General features: G+C 41.2%; 1 protein-coding gene across 1 annotated transcript in view; it reads right to left on the bottom strand.

Annotated features, from left to right (window-relative positions):
• LOC149789174 (prestin-like) overlaps positions 1-22,138 on the bottom strand; it is a 223,794-nt gene extending 201,656 nt beyond the window's left edge. Inside the window, exon 1 of the mRNA XM_089975301.1 lies at positions 21,986-22,138. Coding sequence (XP_089831427.1) covers positions 21,986-22,002 — 17 coding nt within the window. The 5' untranslated portion in view covers positions 22,003-22,138. The remainder of the gene's footprint in view (positions 1-21,985) is intronic.
• Between the last annotated feature and the right edge of the window lie 2,201 nt (positions 22,139-24,339).

Below are 24,339 nucleotides of genomic sequence, written 5' to 3'. Positions count from 1 at the left end.
TTGCCAAGGCAAACTGATGTTTCCTTTGTGCCGTACTTGTGCGGAAACGTGCAACCAAGATCAACCTTGTCAGCACACCCAGGAAGAACGGGCCTTGACGGGGACGTGGGTCAGCGTAGAATTGTTCAAAGCTTTGGACATGGGATACCAACTGTTAGAAGTGTACGAAATTTGTCACTTTCCCAAGACACAACAATACCACAAGGGTGACCCCACGCTGAAAGGCATTTTCGCAGACTACGTGGATGCCTTTTTGAAACTGAAGCAAGAAGCCAGTGGCTATCCTTCCTGGTGTCACACTCTCGAAGATCAAAAGACATTCAAAGAGAAATACTGGGCACAAGAAGGCATCTCTTTAGACCACATCCAGAAAAACGAAGGCAGGCGATCGTTTGCCAAAGTGATGTTAAATTGCTTGTGGGGAAAAATGGCACAACGACCGTGTTTACCCAAGACGGAATATTTGAAGGAACCGTCCCGCTACTACCAGATGATTCACGACAAAACCAAATACATGAAACACGTGGACGTCGTTCGCGAGAATTTGATCTTGGTCAATTACGAAGAAGATCTGGACTTTGTACAAGACGACCCCTTTGGAAATGTCATCATTGCGGCTTACGTGACAGCTCTTGCTCGCTTAAAATTGTACGAAGCTTTAGAACTGTTAGGGGAACGTGTCCTGTACTTTGACACGGACAGTTGCATTTACATCCATCACCCGAGTCAACAGCACCCTGACATCGAAGGAGACCGTTTAGGAGCCTGGACAGACGAGCATCCCGACGACAAGATTCTAAGTTTCGTCAGTGGCGGTCCAAAAAATTACGGCTACGAATACCGGGACAAACAAGGAGAAGTGCACACGACGTGCAAAGTGAAAGGATTGACTCTGAATTAACGTACCAGTCGTGTGATCAACTTTGGGGTATTGAAAGAAGCCTTGCAATCTGGAGAGGATAAACGCTTTAAAGTGACCACCTATCAACCCAACAAGATTGTACGTTTACCCACTCACTACATCGTCAGTCGACCCTTGGAAAAAGTCTATCAAATCGTGTACCAGAAGCGAGTGCGACTTCCCAATCATTTCACCTTACCGTATGGACATGTCGGTATTGGTCTGTATATAAAAAGGAACCCTAGGCAAGATAGATAGTTCACCGTGACTACCAAGACCAAGCGAACAAGATGAATGCTTTCAGAGAAATACAAAAACAAGTTCAGAAAGGCACAATTCAAGTTTGGGGCTTCTGAAGTGGAATGCGATTGTGAGCCTTGCGATGGGAAGAATGCTGTACGCTGTGACCTTAGCGATGCCGTAAAGCATCATGGGAACTTTGTTCTCACTATCCCTATCATGGAAAGTGATGCTGTGCGTGTCAAACCTGAGGGATGCGAAAGCGATGCTGCTCGTCCTCTTGGACATTTTACTGGGTTTCGTTTTAAAGGTGAATGTCCACCTTCACGTCTACCTCCCTACGGATGTCATCCAGCCCTGAGCAAACTCCTGTCCATGTCACCCAACCCTCATCGAAACGAACCTGTGAAAGACGAATATTTGTTCCCTGTGCGTTTGTCGGAATACTGCGACTTTGAAAATCGTCTTCAATCGTTCAAAGGAAGTAAGTATCTAAGTATCTGGGAGGATCAACCCCCGAAGAATTAGCCAGAGCCGGATTTTACTACTTGGGTGAAGGGGATAAAGTCAAGTGCTTCAGTTGCGGTGTGTCACTTCACCACTGGGGACCGCAAGATTCGGCCTACGTAGAACATGCTCGATGGTCACCGAATTGTCATTACTTACCCTTAGTGGGACCGAGACATTGAAGTAACTTACCATGTCGTTGAAGAAGAAACCAGACTGGCTAGGAGTCAAATGTTGGAGATCACCGAGACCAGTATTTAAACTTCATTTCAAAAACGATATTGAATCATTACCTAAAGAACTGCAAGAGAAGATTTACAAGGAAGTTTGGCAGGGACTTGCCAGAGTGAAATCTCAATGGGTGACTGTAGAACTTTTGTGTCGAGAAATTCACAAGAGGAAAGTGAAAAAAGTCAACCAGTGTGTTAGATTTCTCTGGGTCAAGTGTGCATTCGTCCTATTATATCACTCAAGGCCGTTTACATCAAGAGAGTTCAGTGAGATTCTTGGACATTACCCTGAATGGCAGTGGTCAGAAATTACCCACTATGTGGATTACTTTTGCTCTATTCATGGATACTTTACAAGAGAACATTCGTGCTTTGCCTGTGGAGTTGAGAGAACGCATTTACCGAGAACTGGTCAAAATACAAGTCAAACGTAAACAACAATTGCATCCGTTACGTCACCGGTGTTTGATCCACTGGTACCTGAATGCTATACAAGGACTGATTCAGTTGAAAGTGTTCCATTGGACAGACATTGATCAACGACCTCCTAGTTTTAAAAAGGATTGGTTTGCTATTGATGATTCTATCTACTACATTGTAACCTTACTGCATCGAATTCCAGAGGAAGTGTTAACGAATTACCAACATCTTTTACACAATGTCAACTTAGTGAAAGAGGAAACTTCTGAACGAATTGTAATGTGTAAATTAGTGACTAAACGATTTAAATTTGACACTGAAGTAAAACCATGTCTGTGCAAACGGTACATTTCTTGCGTCAGAAAGAGGATTTAGTATGACCTATTCATGGATACTTTACAAGAGAACGTTCGTGCTTTGCCTGTGGAGTTGAGAGAACGCATTTACCGAGAGCTGGTCAAAATACAAGTCAAACGTAAAGAACAATTGCATCCGTTACGTCACCAGATCTTTAACCACTGGTACCTGAATGGTATAAGAGGACTGATTCGTCAGAAATTGTTTCAGTGGTCAGACCTTGTTCATCACTTTCAGTTAGTGAATGAACTAAATGTTCGTAATTTTGGTTACTTCGAGATTCACCTAGAGCAACGTATTGTGGAAGACGAGTTAAAGGATTACCAACATATTTTACGTGGAATCTGCTTAGCGGAAGGCGAAACATCTAGATAAACTCTGAAGTGTAGGTTACAGTATGCAAGATTTAGATTCCCTACTGGAGAACGAAGATGTCTAGTTAGAAAGTACCTTTATTGCTTCCGAAATAAAGAGACTATAAAATCAGGAATTCATGCCATGGCTTATGTCACAAGTGATTGAACAGATTCCGTGGAAGGAACTCAATGACCATATTCAAACCGTGGATCATTACCATCAATTATTACAAGAACTGTATCCAATCAATTTGGGACGACGCCTGGTGTGTGTCTTAGTGACTTGTTTTCTGAGATTTCGTTTACCAGCCGATTCTTTGTGGGCTCTTTACGATCAGTACTTACCACCCTAATGGCCTTAAATGGTCACGAGAGACTCCTTTTGCTCAAAGCCTTGCGTTTTCATCTGGATACTTCTCGACCTCAACAGGAAAAAAGATTCGTGAACTTTTAGCTACCGAAGACGTGTATGACGATGTGTGTGTAGCTTGTGACTTACACCCCCACTGGACAGATGTCCGTGCCTGGAAAAAAGGGGGTTTTGAGGCTTGGACCCAAGAAGTGGCCCAGTATGCACGAGAGGTGTTCAAGGAAAAAAGTCACTTTTCAGCCTGTGTTAATGACAGTACCAGAAGAACCCGTCACCCAGGACAGGACTGTCGTGGACATGCCTGAAAGACCCTTTCGGGAGGACACTTGTGTGACTTTATCCAATATAAATCTGGTCAGAACATTACCCAAAACATGTTGTACAGACACTTGTTTTTATTCCACTTTGATCGTTTTGATGTGTTTTTTATTCCTGTACATAACTATTTGGCTTTTATGTATTTTTGTCTTTCGTGTTCTTCATATTTGAAACATTCAATAAACGTGTCGTGAAAAAAGTATATAAACTCTTGTCTTGTTTGTTTTCGTGTCACAAGTGACATTCCTAACACTATGGCTACCTCTGCTATCTCTGCTCCCTCTTCCTCCACTGTCAAAGTCATCGACGAACACTTAGATCGTGCCAGTTGGGAGGCTTTGTATCTTCGCCATCCCTTTAACATGCTCATTGCTGGACCTAGCGGTTCAGGCAAAACCGAATTTGTCAAACGTTTGATCGAACATAAACATCATTTGATCGATCGACCACCTCAACGCATCGTGTGGTGGTACAAAGAGTGGCAATCGGCGTACAGTCTCTTGCGAGAAAGTCAAGGCGATTCCATCGTGTTTGTGGAAGGCATTCCTAAAGAAGACGACGGCATCGTCTCTGACTCCCGTCAAACCCATTTGGTCATTTTCGACGACATGTTAGGAGAAGACGAAGAAGAAATTAAACTGTGGTTCACGCGCAAAGGGTATCACCGTAATGCCAGTGTCGTTTACATCACTCAAAATTTGTTTCAACAAAGTAAAGCCCATCGAACCATCAGTCTCAATGCACATTACGTGGTCTTGTTTAAAAGTCCTCGAGATATATCGCAAGTGCAAGTCTTAGCCAAACAGTTAGGGACGCCTTGGCTGATTCAGGGGTACGACAATGCCACTCAAACTCCACACGCCTATTTACTCGACGATTTGAAACCTACGACCCCCGATCATTTGCGATTTCGTACCCACTTGTTTCACCACTGGTGCCAAGACGGAGGGCCTGTCCTGTACACGTCTCCGTCCTCGACTTAACTTCACTCTACCAAAAAAATTTATAAAAACCTCAGACACTTTTCGTCTGTCTCACACACAGTTTGAACATGACGTCCCTTCAGTCGCATCTTCCCGTCAAATTGATTCGTGTCTTGTATGTCATCAGGCGAGAAAAAAATCCACAAATACGGGCTCGTGTCTTAGAAGCTAGTCTCAAAGAAGTCTTACGATGGTTCACGGTGACGGCACGTCAGTTACTCCAAGGGATCATTCAGATTCCTCATCACACCAAACGCTTTTTTGATCGAAACAAAGTCGCTTTGACCCAACTGGCTGATCTCCGCATCGACACTCAAACCAAAAACCAAATCATTTTGAAACCTGGAGGGAGCGGTACTCTAGGAGGGGTCATCATTAGCTCTCTCTTAAGATGGGATCCTAATGCCCCCAAAGTTCTCTTCAAGAAAAAAGTCAAACGAAGCTCCAAGAAGAAAAAGAGCCACGGTGTCAAGACCAGATCCCCAAGGAGACCCGTGTCTCCAAGAACTTCTCCAGTGGCGGGACCCTCCTCTTACCAGACACCACCCCGGAAAAAGAAAAGAAGCCCCCAGGAAAAGAAATAGAGAAAAAGTCCCCAGAAAAGAAAACTAGTCGCAGGAGAGGTACTTCGGTCAGGACGCAGCCTTACACTCGCAAAGCACGACCTGCAAAGGCAGTGACCGCGTCTCCGGTAGCCTCAGGTTCATTCACTTCTCCGTTGATGTCACCAAGAACTGAAGAGTACTTGGAGACGTTGATCACACCAAGAACATCTCCGTTGATGACCCCAAGAAGAATTTCCCCAGTGGTAGGACCCTCCAATTTAGTGGCAGTGGCTGCTGCTCACAAAGTACCTTCTCCCAAAATCAAAGTTCAAGAAAGATCGGGCATGTTACAAAGTTTACTGGATTTGTCCAAGCAAGAACTGGCTCAATTTAGTCCGTTGCGTACCCCTGTACGACGTGTCATGCCTGTCCTCAAGTTGATACGACGTAACGACAATCAGTGGCGACGCGTTCCAGTATAAAAAAGGCCTGTGACTAAGTAGGGGTATCAGTGTTTGTTGGTGCTCCTGAAGATGTCACCCTCCAGAAAACATCCCTCTTCTAAACAATCCCAAGGAAAGAAAAGGAAAGGACTGCCTCCTCGTTTAGTCAAACATGGGGACATGTTATCTGTCCTGTCCAAAGCTTCTCCACCCCTACGAAAAAAACTCATTCAATCAGCCTCCAGAGAGGTCATCGATACCGTGTGCGAATGTTGTTTGAACGTCTTGAAAGGCACGATTTCTTTGTCCAAACACCAGAAACAATGCTTAGGCAAACATCGTCACGTTCTTCGCCAAATGGTTCAAAAGAAAATTCCCATTCGTCAAAAGAAGAAGATGTTGGTCCAACGTGGAGGCATTTTACCCCTCTTGTTAGGCCCATTGCTGAAAGGAGTCTTGGGAACCATGTTGGGAGGACTGGTGGGAGCAAGATAAAAAGGCCCTCTGAAGTCCCAAGATCTCAGAATCGACCCCTGACAACCCCATGGAAGGACGAAAACTAGCTTTAGTGCCTTACAAACGATGGATGGAATACCATCGTTGGCAAGAACAACGTACCCCGCATTTACCTCCCAATCCCCATTTGAGCGAGATATCCCAGTTACAACACGAATTGCAGTCCTTGATGGATCGCCAAGATTTGTCAGAAACAGAAAAATCGCAAAAGTACGGTCAACTCTTGCAACGATTGCAACTCTTTCACCAGAAAGCCTCAGACGAAACAGCTCTTCCCACTCTGAAAGATTTTAAGACCTTGATGAAAAGTCCAGCACCGTCACCAGTACCACCACCACCAGTGACCAAGACAGAAAAAGGAGAAGAAGAAGAAGGGTTTCAAACTCCACCAGAAAAAGTACGCAAGTTAACAACACCACCTACCTCCAGAATTGGATGGATTAAAAAGATGATGACCACCCCTTCTTCATCACAAGAGAAAAAGAAAGTGAAGACAGAAGTGAAGACAGAAGTGAAACAAAAACCGATATCCCTCGCTCAGACATCCTCCTCTTCCACACCTATTGCTGGTCGCACACGCAAAGCATTGCAATCCAAGAAAGTACCCAAAGAGAAAAAGAGTAGCATCTTCCAAGAGTGGGTACCTTATTAACACACAAACCAACAAATGGAAAAAGTCTTAGCCAGCATTTACTACGATCCCTCCTATCCTGCAGGTTACGCAGGAGTTCAAAAATTGTATCGTGCTGCCAAAACGCGACTGAAAAGTCTCCGTTTACCTCAAGTGCAACGATGGTTACAAGAACAAGCTACCTACACTTTAACAAACCCATTCGACGCAAGTTTTCCAGAAGTCGCACCCGAATGGAAGGCATCGATCATCAATGGCAAGCCGATTTAGCCGATGTCTCTCATTTGGCTAGCTACAATCGCGGCTACAAATATTTGTTTTGTGTCATCGACATCTTTTCCAAATTTGCCTGGGTCGTACCCTTGACTTCCAAATCGAGCAGCGAGTTAGTGCGAGCCCTGCAACGGGTGTTGAAACAAAGCCGTCGTCACCCTCTTCGATGGCAAATGGACAAAGGTACCGAATTTCTGAACCAAGCTTTCCAAAAAGAATTAAAGAAACGTGACATTCATTTTTTTACTACCGAGAATCCTGAAACCAAAGCCAGCATCGTGGAACGTTTTCAACGCACTTTGAAAGAACGCATGTGAAAATATTTTACGCATCACCACACTCTGAATTACATCGACATCTTACCGCACCTGGTGTAAGCGTACAACCAATCTTACCATCGAAGCATCGGACGTGCCCCGCAAGAAGTGACTCCCGAGAACGAAGTGTTGGTGTTTGAGCGCCTGTTTGGTATGTCCCCGACGAGGGCTGCCCCCAAGAAAAGTGGAGTGTTAGCCGTAGGAGATTGGGTGCGCATTGGCAAAACCAAACGCATTTTCGACAAAGGTTACTTACCTAACTGGACGACCAAATTGTTTCGTGTCACTGGACGAGTGCATGGCCGTCATCCTGCCGTCTATAAATTGGAAGACATGAACGGAGAAGTGCTCAAAGGAACTTTTTACTTGCCCGAGTTACAACGTGTCACCAAAAAAGAAGACGACGTGTACGACATCGAAAGCATTCTCGAACGCAGAACCCGTAAAGTGGGTAAACGACGTGTCAAAGAAGTCAAAGTACGTTGGAAAGGATATCCACCCAGTTTTGATTCTTGGATCGACGCTTCGCAAGTCATCGACTATAAAAAGAAGTGACCAAGATGCCCTTTCACACAGACGCAACTACGTCGACCACTCCTTCACCTAGTTCTTCTCTGCAAGATTTACAAAAACAACCTTTGTGGGTGTGGTGTGCAGAACGTGTGCCTTAAACGCAAATCGTCTTTTTCTGCCAAATCTTCGTGGTGTATTGTGTCATCGGGGCAGCCATCGCCAATTTGAGTTTGCGACAAGGAGACAAACAATTGTGGACCATTTTATTGAGCAGCTGCATCGGTTACCTGCTTCCCAATCCCTCCCTGAAATTCTCCTCGAACGGGAACCACGGGAACCTTGTGTCCAGTGCCAGTGTCAGTCACCACTCCAATAACAACAACAACAACCCTATTTTGGGCGGAGACACGCCTCTGACGTCCAGTAACCCCTCGGACAGCCACAGAACTCTGGAATTATGAGTCACCAAAACCAATTTTACTGAACCTTACCCAGTGACAGTTCCATGGAGGTGTTTCTCAAGAACACGTTGTGCTGTTACACGGACAAATTACCTCAGACCATCCCATTAGATCACGAAGCCCATTGGGAAGTGGCTTTAGTAGAAATCATTCACCCGACCCAAGTCCTCAATGTCCTTCGCAATCAAAATTCTTTTGATGTGGAAGTTTATGACGAACAAATGCAACTGTACTTGGATACCCATGGCAAATATAACATAAAAACCCCTGGCACACAAAATCAAAAGTACACCACCTATGACTTGTTCGTTCCCCCAGGCTATTATTTTAGTGGTCAACATTTGGTGAGTACCATAGCCTCCAGGTTTAATGTCGTGTTTCTGAAAGCTTTGGAAAGTGCCAAAAAAGTGTCACCATGGAATACCACAAAGCAGCTCGTCGCTTCTTGATGAAATTTGACGGGAGTAAAATCGTGTCCATTTTATTTTGTCCTGAATTGTTTGACATGTTGGGAGGAGACATGGACATGAGAATGGCCATGATCAAGAAAAACGAATTACCAATCATTTACGACAACGAGTCTTTTAGCAAGTTATTTCGTGCCCCGGTAGAACTGAACCAAGGACTTAATTTGATGTTTGTGTACTCCGATGTGGTGGAGTATAACGTGGTGGGACACACCTCCGTACCGTTACTGCGTGTCATTCCTTTCAAAGTGGATTCTGCCACGAACGCTGACGAGGAAGGTGGAAACACTTACCACGTTCACCGCGAATTTGTACATCCTCACTATTTGCCTGTCAGCAAGTCGTATTTGGACACGGTCAACATTGCTATAAAAGGAGATCTGGGACAGAATATTTCATTCACCAAAGGAAAAGTCACAGTGAAACTCCATTTTCGAAAACGGTTCTCTCACGACTCGTAAGTCATGTATCCAGTGTACCGAGGGGTTGCTCGACAGCGAGGACACGGTTTAGGAGATATGTTGAAATCGGCCTTTCGTTCGGTGGCCCCGGTGTTGAAACCGATGGTGACACGCGGATTGCACGCCTTGAAAGATGCGGCACTGACGCAAGGCAAAGAATTTCTCCAAAATGTCATCATCGACAAACAAAATCCTAAAGAAGCCTTCATGAGGGCAGGCAAAATTGTCTTGCTGCAAACGGGCAAAGACCTTTTGGGCCGACGAGAAACACCTATAAATGCCCTGCACGCTGCCGAGTCAGGCATTCAGCAAGGACAAGGCAGAAAGAGACGACGAAGAAAACACCCTTTCACCAGACTTTACACGTCTAAAGCTAGAAAGGCAAAGAAAAGAAGAACCGTTCGAGACTTAGACGTTTTCGATTATTGAGAAAGAGAAAAAAATGATGCACCGAGAGTCTTGCGCCTGTTCCAAGTCGGAACTGGATCTGTTTGCCATGCCCCCCACCATGATGACCATGCAAGAATCCCAGTGGATGGAATTTCATCCCGTTTCCTCTTTGACGGATTCCTCTCCCATCGAGTTTGAAATCAAAGGACAACCCGAAGATAACATCGATCTGAATAGTAGTTACCTGTATTTGAAAGTGAAAGTGATCAAAACGGACAACACCAATCCAGGAGGCGATGCTAGAGTAGCTCCTGTCAACAATTTCATGCATTCCTTGTTCAGCGAAGTGGACTTGTACTTGAATAACAAACTGGTCAGCAGCAGCATGGATACTTACCCATATCGTGCCTACCTGGAAAATCTCTTGACGTACGGAAAAGAAGCCAAGGATACTCATCTGGATGCTTGCGTGGTATGGAAACCTGACACGGCAGGTGTAGCCACGTTTAGCGACACAGTCCTGACGGAAGATGACAATCCTCACAATGTGGGGTTTAACGACCGTCGTAAGAAAATTCTGCAAGGGCGAAGTTTAGAACTGATGGATCGTTTGCATTTGGACATGTGGTTACAAGAAAAGTATTTGCTGAACGGTGTGGATATCCGTCTGAGACTGAATCGTAGCAGTGCCGCTTTCCATTTGATGGCCCATGCCAATGAATACAAAACTATCATTCAAGAAGCCCGACTTTACGTGCGTCGTGTGGAAGTGTTACCTAAAGTTGGAAACGACGTCAGTCAGACGTTGAGCAGAACGACTGCCAAGTATCCGATACGACGCGTAGAAGTGAAAACGTTCACCATTCCCGCTGGACAGCGATCTATGATCGAAGATCATCTGTTCCAAGGACAGTTACCCAAACGTTTGATTGTTGGTATCGTCAGGAATTCAGCCTTCAACGGAACCCACGATCAAAATCCTTTTGAGTTTCAACATTCCAATGTGTCCAAGATCGAAGTCAGTCGCGACGGCAAGATCTTGTGTACCCGGCCCTTTGAGCCCAACTTTGGTGTCGCGAAGAATTATTTGAGATCGTATTTGTCCCTGTACGAAGCCACGGGACAGTTAGGAACCAACACCAGTCACGGTATTTCGTGCGACGATTATGCAGGAGGCTATGCTTTGTGGGGTTTTGATTTCACTCCAGACCAAGGCAGCGACGAGGGACATTTCCACCCTATAAAATCGGGTCAGATTCGTGTGGAACTTCAGTTTGCAAATCCACCTCCAGATCACACAGTGAACGTCCTCCTGTATGCAGAATTTGACAATACCATAGAAATCAACAGTTTGAGAGAAGTCATTCTAGACTATTAGAAGCCATGGAAGACTGTTATCCCTCTTTGCCTAGTGGAGAAACTTTGGAGATGGAATGTGAGGAGACCGGGGCAGAAGAAGAATCTCAAGACGAAGAAGTTATCATGATGAAGTCAAGATGGCCAGAACAAGAAGCCCATTTAGTCTCCTGTTTTTCCAAACACTTGGTCGACAAAATGACGGAATTGATCAAGAAAGAGTGCTATGGATGTCGAAACGATCATCCCAGTCAAATTCAACACTATAAATGCCTGATGCTGAGTCAAGAAGAAAAATTGAACGAGTATCTGGACGAAGCTTGGAGTCTCATCTCGGACGAAGTCGTGTTGCATCAGTGGTATAAAGACTTGCGTGAACATTCTTGTCCACCATTAACCACTGAAGAGATCCATCGTATCGAAGCTCTTCTGAATCAGAGTGGGGAGACGAAGCTAAACGCCTTTTACCTGTCAGACATTTTCAAGCAAAAAGTCAGGATCGAATTGATCACTTATCATTACCTGTGAAGAAGAAGAAGAAGAGAAAACCCACACAAAACATGGATACCTGGGAACTTTATTACCTTTTGAACCACAGCTCGTACACGGCTTCTTGGAATCCTGTCGTCTGTGCTAAAGATGAACTCCCTCATCGTAAACCTCAAGACCATCTAGCTTATGTGATCAACACGGACGACGGTCATCTCCCAGGAAACCAATGGGTAGCCGTCTACTTTCCTCAAGAAGGATGCGTGGAATATTTCGATTCGTACGGATTGCCCCCTTTGGAAGACAATATCATTGACTTTACGAGAAGAAATGCTCAGACCACCCGATTCAATAATGTGAAATTACAAGGCACATATTCCTTGGTGTGTGGACAATATTGTGTGTATCTTCTGTATCGTCGCAGCCTGGGTTATTCCTTAGAACATTTAGTGACTCATTTTGATCCTCATTCTTCTTCTAGAAACGATGTGAAAGTAGATCAATGGTTTTGTGACCATTATGCTTATCTTTTGTCTCAAGCTAGGAAACGTAGTGTCCATCAATGGCCTAATGACTTCCAACAGTGGAAATCACAATTTCATTCACAACGTTGTCAGCCCTGTCCAAAATAATGTGTGAGTTGCAAAAAAAATGTTTGTCATTTAAAAAAATGTTTGATGTTATATTGTTGGATTATTGTTAAAAATGTTAGAGTTTGTTAGTGTTAAGTGATTTTGAATAAAAAAATGTTGTGTTTTGAAAAAATGCCTTTGTCTCTTGTTTGGCTATAGGAATTTTGATTCATGCTCTTTGACTTCTTACTATCCCTATCATGACACTCATTGAACGGTCCGACTCGAAAACCGTGTGGGGATGTTTTCCTTCACGTCCGCGCTTTGACTTTAAAAACCGGGGTAGTTTCCAGTCTAACCATCCATTATCGACTCATCCTCCTACGAAGATGTTCTCCAAACTAGCTAAGCTAAACGAAGCCTACGTGAATTTGCATAGGGTCAGACACAGTCTGATACCGAAGCCAGAAGAGACAGAGAATGTGAGAATGTTAAAAGTCACTGAAGACCTGATAGAAGAGCTCTTCAGAGAAGAAGTGAACAGGGAAAAAGAAGAATGGACAGAGAAGTACAGACTTCAGAAACAGCAGAGAGAGCAGCAACAGCAGCAGGAACCTGAACCTGACAGAGGCTTTGTCGATTGTCGTATCGACACCAAAGAGTTCTTCTTCTCTTTCCGAAGAAGCAGACCTATCGTCAGAAAGTCTATCGTCAGAGGACGTCGCATTCTTAGAAACTAAAAGATTGCCGTAGCAAACAAAAAACAGCCCTTTTCAGGGCTACCCAATACTCTAGAAAAGAAATAACAATTGATTTGCCAATGTATGTATGTAGAGTAGTGTGAATATAAACACTGACTCTTTTGTGGTGTGGGTGTATGTGTTGGTGTGGATAGTAGATAATGATAGTGTTTTTTTTGCTGTTTGAGGTGTGTGGAGAGTAGATTTGTGGTTTGATTTGATTGCTTTCGTATGTGGATAGTATATTGAAGTGATTAATGAAAATTTTTAAATTATTAATGGATAGTAAAAAAGTGAGTGTTTCTTTTAGGTCCACGGGTTGTTTGGTCATGATCTTGGTAAGATCAATTTTGTTTTGGGGGATGTTTTCCTTCACGTCCGCGCTTTTAGTATAAATTTAAAATCGCTCGGCAGTCTAGCTACCTTTGTTGATTGATCAAGAGAATGAACACCAGACTAGCAAAACTGCTTGAACTTCATGTACACCTGGAATATGCCAGGCGTATAGTGAATGAGCTGGCTGCAGAGGCCATAGTAGAAGAGGGAAGAATGAAAGAGGAGGAGAGAAGAAACAAAGAAGAGGAGGAGAGAAGAAAGAAAGAAGAGGAAGAAAAGGAGAGAGGAAATTTCCGAATCCCAGAGACAGAAGATTGGGATTCTGAAGCCACTTATCCCGCCTCTGCTCTCCCCCCAAAAAGAGTGAAAGGAGACTGGGGAAGAAGATGTGTGTGTGGTGCCAGGCCTGGAACGTGCCATCATTAACCAGGTGTCACTGGAGTTCAAAAAACAAGCAGCCCTTTTCAGGGCTACCCAATACTCTAGAAAAGAAATAGTAATCGATTTGCCAATGTGTGTATGTAGATTAGTGTGAATATAAACACTGACTCTTTTTTCTTGTGTGTGTGTGTGTGTGTTTATTTGTAAGCGCTCATGTACGTTTGTGTGGATAGTAGATTATTGGGTTTCATTATAATGCTTTCCGTGTGTGGATAGTAGATTTGGGGTTTGTTTATTGCTGTTTCACTTATGTGGATAGTATATTATATGAAATGAGAAAAGTAGGGGATGTATTTCTTCACGTCCGCGCGTTTTAAGTGATAATCTAGGTAATATCAATTTTGTTTTGGGGGATGTTTTCCTTCACGTCCGCACTTTAACTATAAGAACCCACAGTGTTCGTCGATCGCACCATTCTACGGAATAAAAAAAGAAGATGGAAGTGTCCCAACTGTTTAATGATTTAAGGCATGTTTATTTTTGGATGGTGGATGGTGAATATGGAGTTGAAAGGATTGAAAGAGATTGGAGGTTAAGAACAAGTGTGCACTACGTGAACGAACTAAAATTAGCCAGGGAGATGATAGAGGGATTAATTGAAGAAGAAGTGAAGAGATTGAGAGGGCTAATAAATCCCCCTTATGTCAGAGTGGGGACATTAAAAGAGGCAATGGAGAAGGTAGAAGAAGTAAGAAGGTTTTTGGAAGAGATAGAAAAAAGGTCAGAGTTGCCCTTTATCAAAAGGAGTGTTGAAAGATTGAAAAAAGGGGAAGAAAAGATGAGAAAGGTAATAGATGAAGAAGTGGAGAAAATAAAGGACAGGTGGGCAAAAGATAGAAAAGAAGAAGAAAATAGAAAGAAAAAGGAAGAACTAGAGAAACTGAATGCTAACTGGATGAAAATCCAACAGAAGTTCCGAGCCATGGGTCACCCGGACTGGAAAAGAAGAAGAAGAAGAAAGGAATGATGGAAAAAATAAGGGGATGGATAAAGAAGTTGAGGAGTTAGAAGAAGAAGAAACCCAAAGGCCCTTTTCAGGGCCACTCCAATCTCTCGAAAAGAGATAGACTTTCAATTGCCTAGCCCCATTTTTTATTTTTTTTATTTTTTAAAAAAAATAGAGACTCCTCCCTGTTTCAGTTTTCATATGTTCCCTTTCCATAGACCCATCAGGTCGGGACCATATTAAAATAGGGTCCCGACCCTGTTCCATTTACCCTTGTCCCTAGATAGACTCACACTCTATTCCCATGTTAAATTCCCCTTGTCCCTAGAATGGATATTTTTTTCTCCCATGTTAAATTACATAGTCCCCAGAGTGGGTATTTTTTTCTCCTATGTTAAATTTTACGTAGTCCCCAGAGTGGATATACCTTTTTAACATGGAAGTCCCCTAGTCCCTAGGGTGTCCCCATTCACTACTGACCTTCGTGGAAAGATGTCTTTCGTGAAGGCAAGAACACGGTAAGGGACTGACAACAAAAGACTATACCGAATTGGGGAATAATGGATACAGACACAGCTGGGAAAGAAAATGAGTCGGAAAAGGATGTTGTGGAAGCGGCAACACGGTTTGTTACGCCTTTAGACGAAGAAGAGATAGTTTTTAAGATAGCGTGGTCGCGCTGGAAAAGTATCTGGCGGAAGAAATACAAGTGGAAGAGGAGGTATAACCTGTGGAGGATCGTGAGGCCAAGCTGTTGTGGAGCAGACAAAGCATTTTGAAAATAGCAAGGAAACGATTCCAGAAAATCCTACATTCGGAAACGCATCGGCCGATCAACTATCTTCCAGACTGGGTAGTTCCAGAGCTTGAAGATTTGGAAACGTTGGTTGATATATTCCGTATCAACAAATCGACAGAGCATGCAAACAAGGCAAGTGCGATCGGTCACAAGGCGGCTGTGGGAAGCTGCATGGATGCGGATAATTGCGTCGAACTGCTATTCGATTTGTGCGACAGATTGGAGACTCGAAACCATTTTGCACAAATTCTCGTATTTTGTCCACCAGAAACGAAATAACCAACAACGGACCGAAGTTTCGCGAAGACTACTACTAGTTGAGTTGGTGGATCTATGGACTATCAATAGAATAATGCCGCCATCGACATTGACCGACCATAAAAACCATCGTGGTGGACTAGCACCAACTAGACCTTGTTTTTGAGTACGACCAACGACCTTTCCGAAAAAGGCATGGACTGTTTCACTAGAAGTCAAAAAAGCGAACGGATTGCTACAAACGATTTGTGCAGCGAGTGCCGACAACGACAACGATTGTTGTTTACACGCGGATTGGGCAGATTTGATTTTGTTGGCGTGGTTGATACTCGAGTTTCCATAAAGCTGCTGAGTTGGCCAAGACTAATATATGTCATGCGATCGACAAAGGATTATTGAATTATTTGTACTGACTTTCGTTGGACTATTGTACTCTCGTATAGAAATACAATGGCCGCTACCGACTTTGCATTTGTTCCATCCAAATACCCTGCTTCCCAATCACCGGTCATTATACAATGGCACAGATACACAGCCTGTTTTTGTATGTGCAGACCAGGCTCTTTAGATTGTGCTGTTGGGCCGATCGACTAGTACCATACAGCAATTCAATGCGTCTTTTCCTTATATGCCAAACCCTTTGGAAGATAGGTATTCTACAAGATGCGGTCTTTCGAAAATAGAGAAATCTCCTGTAAAGTGGATGGAGTAGAGTTCATGTCCGTGATCGATTGAAGTCTGCAAAACACGTCAGCATTTTGTCAGTAGGAATTTCGGATATGTCCACTTTTGTTACAAATACAGCGGTGGCAGGTATGCTACCAACGAAGTTGTTTTACGATTCTTACGGGGTTCAAGTGCGTTTTTTGCATGAAAATCGATTTGTGCTCTTGTCAGTCGTACTATCTCGGTGGTGCTGCCAAGATACAATTGTGGGCAAAATACATACGATTGAGTGGGCATTGTGGTTGATAGCGATTGTTTTCTGTACCGCTCCAATGATACCTGCAACGACTCACTATTTCCAGCTGTATATAGCACTCTGCCTTTGTTGTATACAGTATCTTGGCGGTGAAGGTAGCTAAACACGTATATGTCGTCCACAAACGTGGGAAGCACAGAGAGTGACTGCAAATGTGTGCGACCCTCGCGCCCTTGTAGTTTGTCGATTTTGGAGATGTCGGGTACTAGGTTTCTTACGTATGTGTTTTCTTGTAGTATGTGCTATTGCTGTCCTTACACAAAGACCCATAGTTTGGAATATAGCATATATCGTTGTGTCGCAAGCAGCCATTATGGTATTTGGTAGTACAGTTGTGATTTGTACGATTGCCTCGTATTTTGGAGCTACTTTATTTTCCATTTTTATATACAGGCTTAACTGTTTTCAAATTAATTTTTTCTTTGTATAGTAAGCGAGTTTTTGTTTTAATTTTTGGTGTTTGTTTCGATGTGTCTGACTTAGGGTTTGGTTTGGGAGTTGGTTTTTGGGTTTGGTTTTCCATGTCGAGATATAAACATTTTGGAATTCGAGCATCCTAGAAGCATTCTAGATACCTGTTTTGTTTTTGTTTTTCAAATCGTGTTAAAATACCAGTGTGCATTGGCCTATATTAAACAACACTAAACAAAATTAAAATAACTGATTTGAATGAAAAAAGGCTAAACAAAGGCGTTGATACTACTGTTTGAAATCACTCCACATAGAGAAATAACATATAACAGGTTTAATTTAATGCACTTTTAGATGACGTCATTGAATTTCACATTGTTTCACGTATTTCTTCAGTTTTTATACGTTTTTTTGTGTGTGCGTGCTCGTTGGGACGGGCAAACGGGCACACACACATCCCAGACAAATTACACCTCCTCTTATGTAACACATTATTTCCAACACATTCTCTTTAAGAATAAAAGCGAATATTTTGACCCCCAAAGAAACTGTACAAAACAGTGCAACATTTACCAGTAAAAGAAAACAAACAGTGCAAGCGATGTAAGTTCGTGTCTGACCCAATAAAAAATTAGACATCTGTCACATTTGGATATTTTTAGCGACCCTGACACAGGAAAGTAACGGAGAAGATACAAATGAAGCTTGCTTTAACCACCGATTCTGCCGTTTTTCGAATGCCTCCTCATGTACGAAGCCCAGCTAAAGAAACAACAACGACAGCACGAAACCAAGCATAATACGGTTATACACTGTGCTTATTACAAACAAAGGAGAGAGAGAGAGAAATGAGGAAGGACATTAACCAGTGGAAAGGTGGTATGAATCAAATTGTTCCGATTTATTTCAAGAATCCATCATCCAGTTGCATACGAGAATAACTAAGACCTTGAAATGACTTTGTACTGGTGTTTTAATTAAATTAATGGATGCGCAGTTCAATAAGTAATCGTTATTTCAAAAAGTAGTTTGGTCCATGGTAGTCTTTAAATGCCAGTATATATTATCGCCTATATGAACGGCCAGGTAATACTTGCTAACATTGCTAACGTCGATAGAATGACATAAAAATAATTTTAATAATGCAGTATTCAGGTTTGGTACTTTTAGTTCTTGTCTTCCATAGCAAACATGATACATAATGGATGATAAAGGTAATAGTATCAGTAAGGTAAATAAGTATCACTCTGACTGGTTCTGCATGAAAATCAAAATGTCTTAAAACAGTTTTGACTGGTTCTGTCTTAAAATATAAATGATTTTAAACAGCTTTTACTGGTTCAGTCGGAAAAGCTAGATGCCTTAAAACGTTTAAATGATGCTAACTATATTTGTCTGATGTCCCACTTTTTGCTTATTTGTATGTCTTTTCATGAAAGACGGGTTTTTTTCACAGACAAATGTATCAAGTTTCTGTATCATGTCGAGTGTAGATGGACAAGTGTCAAACATAATCAGTGGCATACCCTAAACAAAATTTGTGTGAATCATAAAACAGATCACTGCTTCCAAAGTTAGTCATACATTTAATAGTTTATATGCCTCCATTGCTTTGCTTGCTCCTACATGTCTGTCCATCCACACAAAGTATGTTAACCGGCACAATTATGAAAAGAAACCCCACTCTTAACAAGTTAGATGTTTTCCGTTCTACTTATCTTTACATAAAACAGACTTGTATCATTTCCGCTCCATATACTCCGTCAAATGTACAGTTTCATTAGAATATGTGCTTGACTATAAAGTTTTAGTTCCCTAATGAGATAGTAATTTGTTTTTGAGGATTTTGACATTTTACCCATTTTTTCCTCCTTTTTACTCGCATAATAACAAGGTTTAATTTTTTTTTGTTTAATTAAGTGGGATATCTCTCGTCCTCGTGTTACTTGTGGCCACTGAATTAACGAGAAGCAAGAGCTGTTACTAATGTTGTTTTCAACGTATTTTTCAACAGAGTAAGAAAAAGAAAATAAATCTCATCGCCTCTGTGTTGACTCGAACTCAGGACCGCCGAATCGAGAATGTTGAGCTCACTATAAGCTATAGCACTTTACTAGGCGTGGTGGAAAAAGGGTCAGCACTTGCTTCGCAATATTTACGTATTTTGACCTTCCTCAGTATCTTTTGAACTGGCAGAAGAAATATTTGGTATATAATATAAGGTACGATTTGTCTCTGAAAAAAACCCTACTGCATACAATCATGACCAAGTAACGATTATGTGGCAACTGGTAACGCTCGGAAACTAGTAGACAACCTCAACTGTTTACGTGACAGGTTATTGTAGAGGACCTCTACATTTTGTTTCTGCAACAATAGACATGCGCTGGGGAAACTAAAAGTTCAAATGCTAACTTGCAGTATTGCTCTCAACTTGTCTAATATACAATTAACATAACCTTTAACTCAAGCCAACTTATGCTTTGTTCGACACACAAAAACAAAAAGAACAACAAGAAAAAACAAAAACAATGCATGTTCATCTACATTGTACATAAACTAAAACCGTGTCTCCACCCTCCTCACCGCTCCTCTGTGTATAAGTAAGTGCTTCCCGTAAGATGATTTCTCATGTCTACCTTGCATTAACAGTCTGATGAATTGTTTATGCAATAAAAGCAGTCGTACAATCTAAAGACGATATTTAAAAATAATGACTGCACTCATGTTATTGTTTGCATTGGTTCTTTATGGACTAATACATTAAAAATAGTAAGTAAACTATCGTACTAAAACACGTATTTTATCATTAAAACGATTCGCAAGGAATGCGAAAATATGATTCATTCCTAATATTGTAGACAACGCCCTCAAGCCTTTACTTGAACTAGATTTTTCGACTGACGACATGATTTATCTACATTTCACGTCCAGGTTTCGCATCTTATTTGGAGACATTGTATTCGCATAGAGGAAAAGAGATCATCGCACGAGAGGTAGACTTTGATGCCGTATAAATTTCACTAGTATGGCGCACCTGTATGTTTAGGTCAGGAAATTAAAAAATATTCAGCTTTAAATCTTGTGTTAATTAATCATAAAAGACACGACGTAATGGGTCACATTGGATCGTCTGAGAGTATAAACTGAATCTTTAACTCAAAAGTTTCTTTTCAGGACCTTATATTTTTTATACATGTTGGGACCAAAATCCTTCTCAAGCTCAAACTTTTAAATGTTTCACGCTCGGTAACGCTGACAAAAGTACAGTCGCTCACAGTGGATATATTCAGAATATTCTTAATTTTTGTTTTTCTTTTATCATGCTGAACTTTCATTTAAGGAGGCATACTCCTTGGATCAAATCTAGTTCCGTATTCTCCAAGTTTTGTTACTAAGCAACACAAGCCCAAGATCCAACCACAAGGTCAGATACTTAAGGTGTACGTCATCAAAGTTGGTAGTCAAATAGACTGACCCCAGTTTAGAAAAATCTGCAAGATCTGTGATTATTATAACTTAAGTTGAAGATTGTCAAAGTTTTGACAGCGGGTTTCGTACTAAGAAGTTTCGAGAATACGGGGCCTGACTAAGTCTGAAAATAGTACAACTCTGAGCCAAAGCGTGAATTTGAATTCACAGTCTTAGCCAATAAAAACTTGCTTTTCAGAAGTTACTCCTCCATTGGGTGTCACAAACTGGGGCTGAACCAGAAAAATCGTTTCGGAGGAGAAAATGGAAGGAACACACAATGGGTCCTGGGGTAAAAACTCCCAGAAGCTTCTGCATTTTAACCATCTAACAAAAAATACAACGTACTCTTGGAAACCTTCCTATTGTTTCACGCTCGGGAATATTCCTTTTTTTTTGGGGGGGGGGGCGGCTGCTCCCACTCGATTCTCCCCTAAAATTGTCAGTTTCAAACTCAAGCTCAAGAATCCCAGGTCAGGAGGTCATTGGGAAACTTGTGACGTTTGTTTCCTTTTGGGAATATGCTACATTAGCGGAATTACGATTTTGTTTAAGGACCGTTCTAGAGCGTCCGCCTTAGATGCGGGACGTCGCGGGTTCAAAGCCCGGCCGAGTGATACCAAAGACATATAAAAATTGTACTTGCAGATGCCTCGCTTGGTGCTCAGTATTAAGGGGTTAGTGTTAGAACTGGTCAGCCTTGTGTCAGGATAATGTGACTGGGTGGGACATTATGTTACATGTCTGCGACACGATGCCCCAGTGTTACACATTACTATACACTGCCACGCTGAAGACATCGTAGCGATATGACTGGAAAATTGTTAATGCTCCAAACCACATACAAACACACATTTTGTTTAAGAATATGGACATATCACAGACCTAAAGTATTGTTAATACAAAAAATAACCCCCAACCAAAACAAACATCAATGACCAGAATTATGTGGTATATTTCATTCTAGATGTCGTTGTGTTTACTGTTAATTGCTAAGGAAGTAATTATTCAACAGTGTTGCTGACACAAAAAAATGACTGTCAGATGATCGAATTTAGAAAGGTTGGAAAAATCACTAATGAAGTTGATTTTTAATTTTTGATTTACTGTATTTGTTTTCCGAATCCTACGTGATTACTAGTCTGCAGATCACTGTTTTATGCAGACACTGACAGACTGGCAAAACAATACAAATATATATATTTTCGTTCAAGACGAATGTTCAAATAAATGGCGGAGAGTAAATGTAACTTATTAACATTGATAGCAAATTTTGTAGTAGTGTCCACCAGATAATGATAATTTAAAAAATCAAGCAAAATCGAGAAGAAATATCATGTACAAGAAAGTCCTCTAATTTAAGCGTTTCACCAAACATTTCCAATTTACATTTCAAGATAAGTAAATTTCTTACTTCTAACCTATAACAGGTGTCGAATTTTAATTTCATATGTGATACAGTTAATTGGAAATTGTTAATATTACCTGTATGTTTCGGCCATCGTTGACGCTTGATGTAGCAACACTGGCACACTATCCCACAAACCAGGCACTTGTATCAATGGCTTACTATTCAGTCAGTGTCCTGAAGATGATGAATGGCATTATAGTGAAATGAAGATCGAAGTTTTTGGGCACACGTGATCATTGGGATAAACAGAAACATTGGGTTTGCCATTGTACTCCTGTAGAAAACGCTTGTTTACAGCTGTCAAGGATGTTTTACAAAGCTGTTTCTCACAGCCCAAAGAGTGCCAGATATTATTTCTAATGCATTGCGTTGCAGTGAATATAAACTGGTGCTATATATATATATATATATATATATATATATATATATATATATATATATATATATATATATATATATATATATATTACAGACGATAGAGAACCGAGTATCTTAGAGAAGTAGAGAAGCAATGCAACCGGATCAAAGTTATACATTTTCATATTTATATAAGAGCTCAACTCGTGTTTTCAATACTTCTAATTTTTAAAGTGCTGTCTTATAGATAAGAAATAAAAGTACATTAAAACAACGAAATGCCGCATATTTCACAATATATCGTTGGTCTGAGTAAAATTCGTTCGCCAGTTTTAAAAAGAATTAGCTTTTCATTTGCAATACATAATAGTTGTCGCTAAATGAGAATTAGGATAAATATCAAGAGGAAGCAGTTTTTCAGTCCAGAAATATTCAAAACGAGATGAGTTATAATTACAGCACAAGTGTTTTTTTCTTACTTCATATACTGCATGCTATTTGGCCTGAGAGAAATAAAACTTATCGAGCACAGAGAGGGGTTGTACTTGATTTAAACAGCCATGCCCGACATGCACAACACAGTGCTTTGGGGCCGGGGTGTGGGACTGTGATTTATTATACTACGGCAATGGTTGTCGAGAGTCATGCAAGTAGAATGATTGAAGTTGTTCAAAAATTTAAAATAAAATTCAAGGGAACGCTCATAGCCATATAAACATCTGCGTAGATGGAGTGGGATCAAATAACTTTATTTATGTCCATTTAAACAGGTTTTCCTAAACTTTTCCCGTCTTCTAAAGGTAGAAAAACTCTTCATTATTTTATAGCTTCGTAGATATCAATTACTGGGACAATGCGTCCCCTTTATAAGGAAATGCAGTCCCTGTCTTGCTACCAACTTTTTGAAGTACTGAAGTTGACTTTGTAAAGTTTAAATTTATTTGAACAATATCCAGTAAAATCAACAAAGTTAAATATCTGTGCCGAATTGTTCGATTTGTTGATTCTTTAACATTCAATTGTACCCCATCTTCAGTAACCATACAGCTGAGTCGCAGATAATTAAAACAGTGAGTTCACTGAAGGTTCGTCCAGTATGTTACTTAGCATGCAAAGTTTTAATCAGCAGTGAAATTCCTTTGTACATGAAAGCATCTAAATTTGTTTACGCTGCATTTAATTAACCTGTGAACGTATGCAGTATTGCTAATTGCAATTTTATGCTAACAGTATAATGAGCGTTATATTTTACCAACTGTCACTTGTTAATAGCAAATATTGAATTGACAAATGAAACATGATTTGTTTAAGCGTCATTTAAACAAGATCTTAAAACATACTTCATTATATGTTATATAAATTACTGTAAGAGACCACTACATTTGGCTCTCACTCAGTGCATTCACCGTCTTTCCTTAGAAAATCAGTGAATCAGTTCACGATTACCATGATCGCTCGGGCGGCCTAAGCAAGGTCGCGGGTTCGAACCCCGGCCGAGTCATCCCAAATACTCATAAAAAATGGTATTAACAGCTGCCTCTTTAGGCGCTCAGCATTAAGAGATTAGTGTTAGGACTGGTCGGTCTGGTGTCAGAATAATGTGACTGCGTGGAACAGGATGCTACATGTCTGCGGCATGATGCCCCAATCTTAGACATCACTATACACTGCCATTCTGCAGACATCTTAGCGATATAAACGAAAATTGTTGAAACTATGTTAAAAATCCACACACACACACACACACACACACACACACACACACACACACATGCGGCATTGTTTAAATAAAAGTACAATGATTTTTAGGACTGTCACATGAGGACATACATGTTACGAAAATGAGTCAATCTGTAGAGCATATGCTAAGTTCGTCATCTGTTGCTTATCTTCCAGAAACTATCTGGAATATATTGATTATTAATACTTTATTGTCTCGCTTCTCTTGTAAACATTGTTTGGTCACCTGTATTAAACAAAAGCTCTTTTCATTAATATTTGTAAACCTTTTTATATATGCTATTATCATTCTTCGTGTTCTTGTCAGCGTTTACTTTCAGATTCAGTCGAA

Source organism: Sinohyriopsis cumingii, chromosome 11 (assembly GCF_028554795.1).
Source record: "Sinohyriopsis cumingii isolate HCF-2022 chromosome 11, ASM2855479v2, whole genome shotgun sequence".
NCBI classification, from domain to species: Eukaryota; Metazoa; Mollusca; class Bivalvia; order Unionida; family Unionidae; genus Sinohyriopsis; species Sinohyriopsis cumingii.
This window is presented reverse-complemented; position numbering and strand designations above follow the sequence as displayed.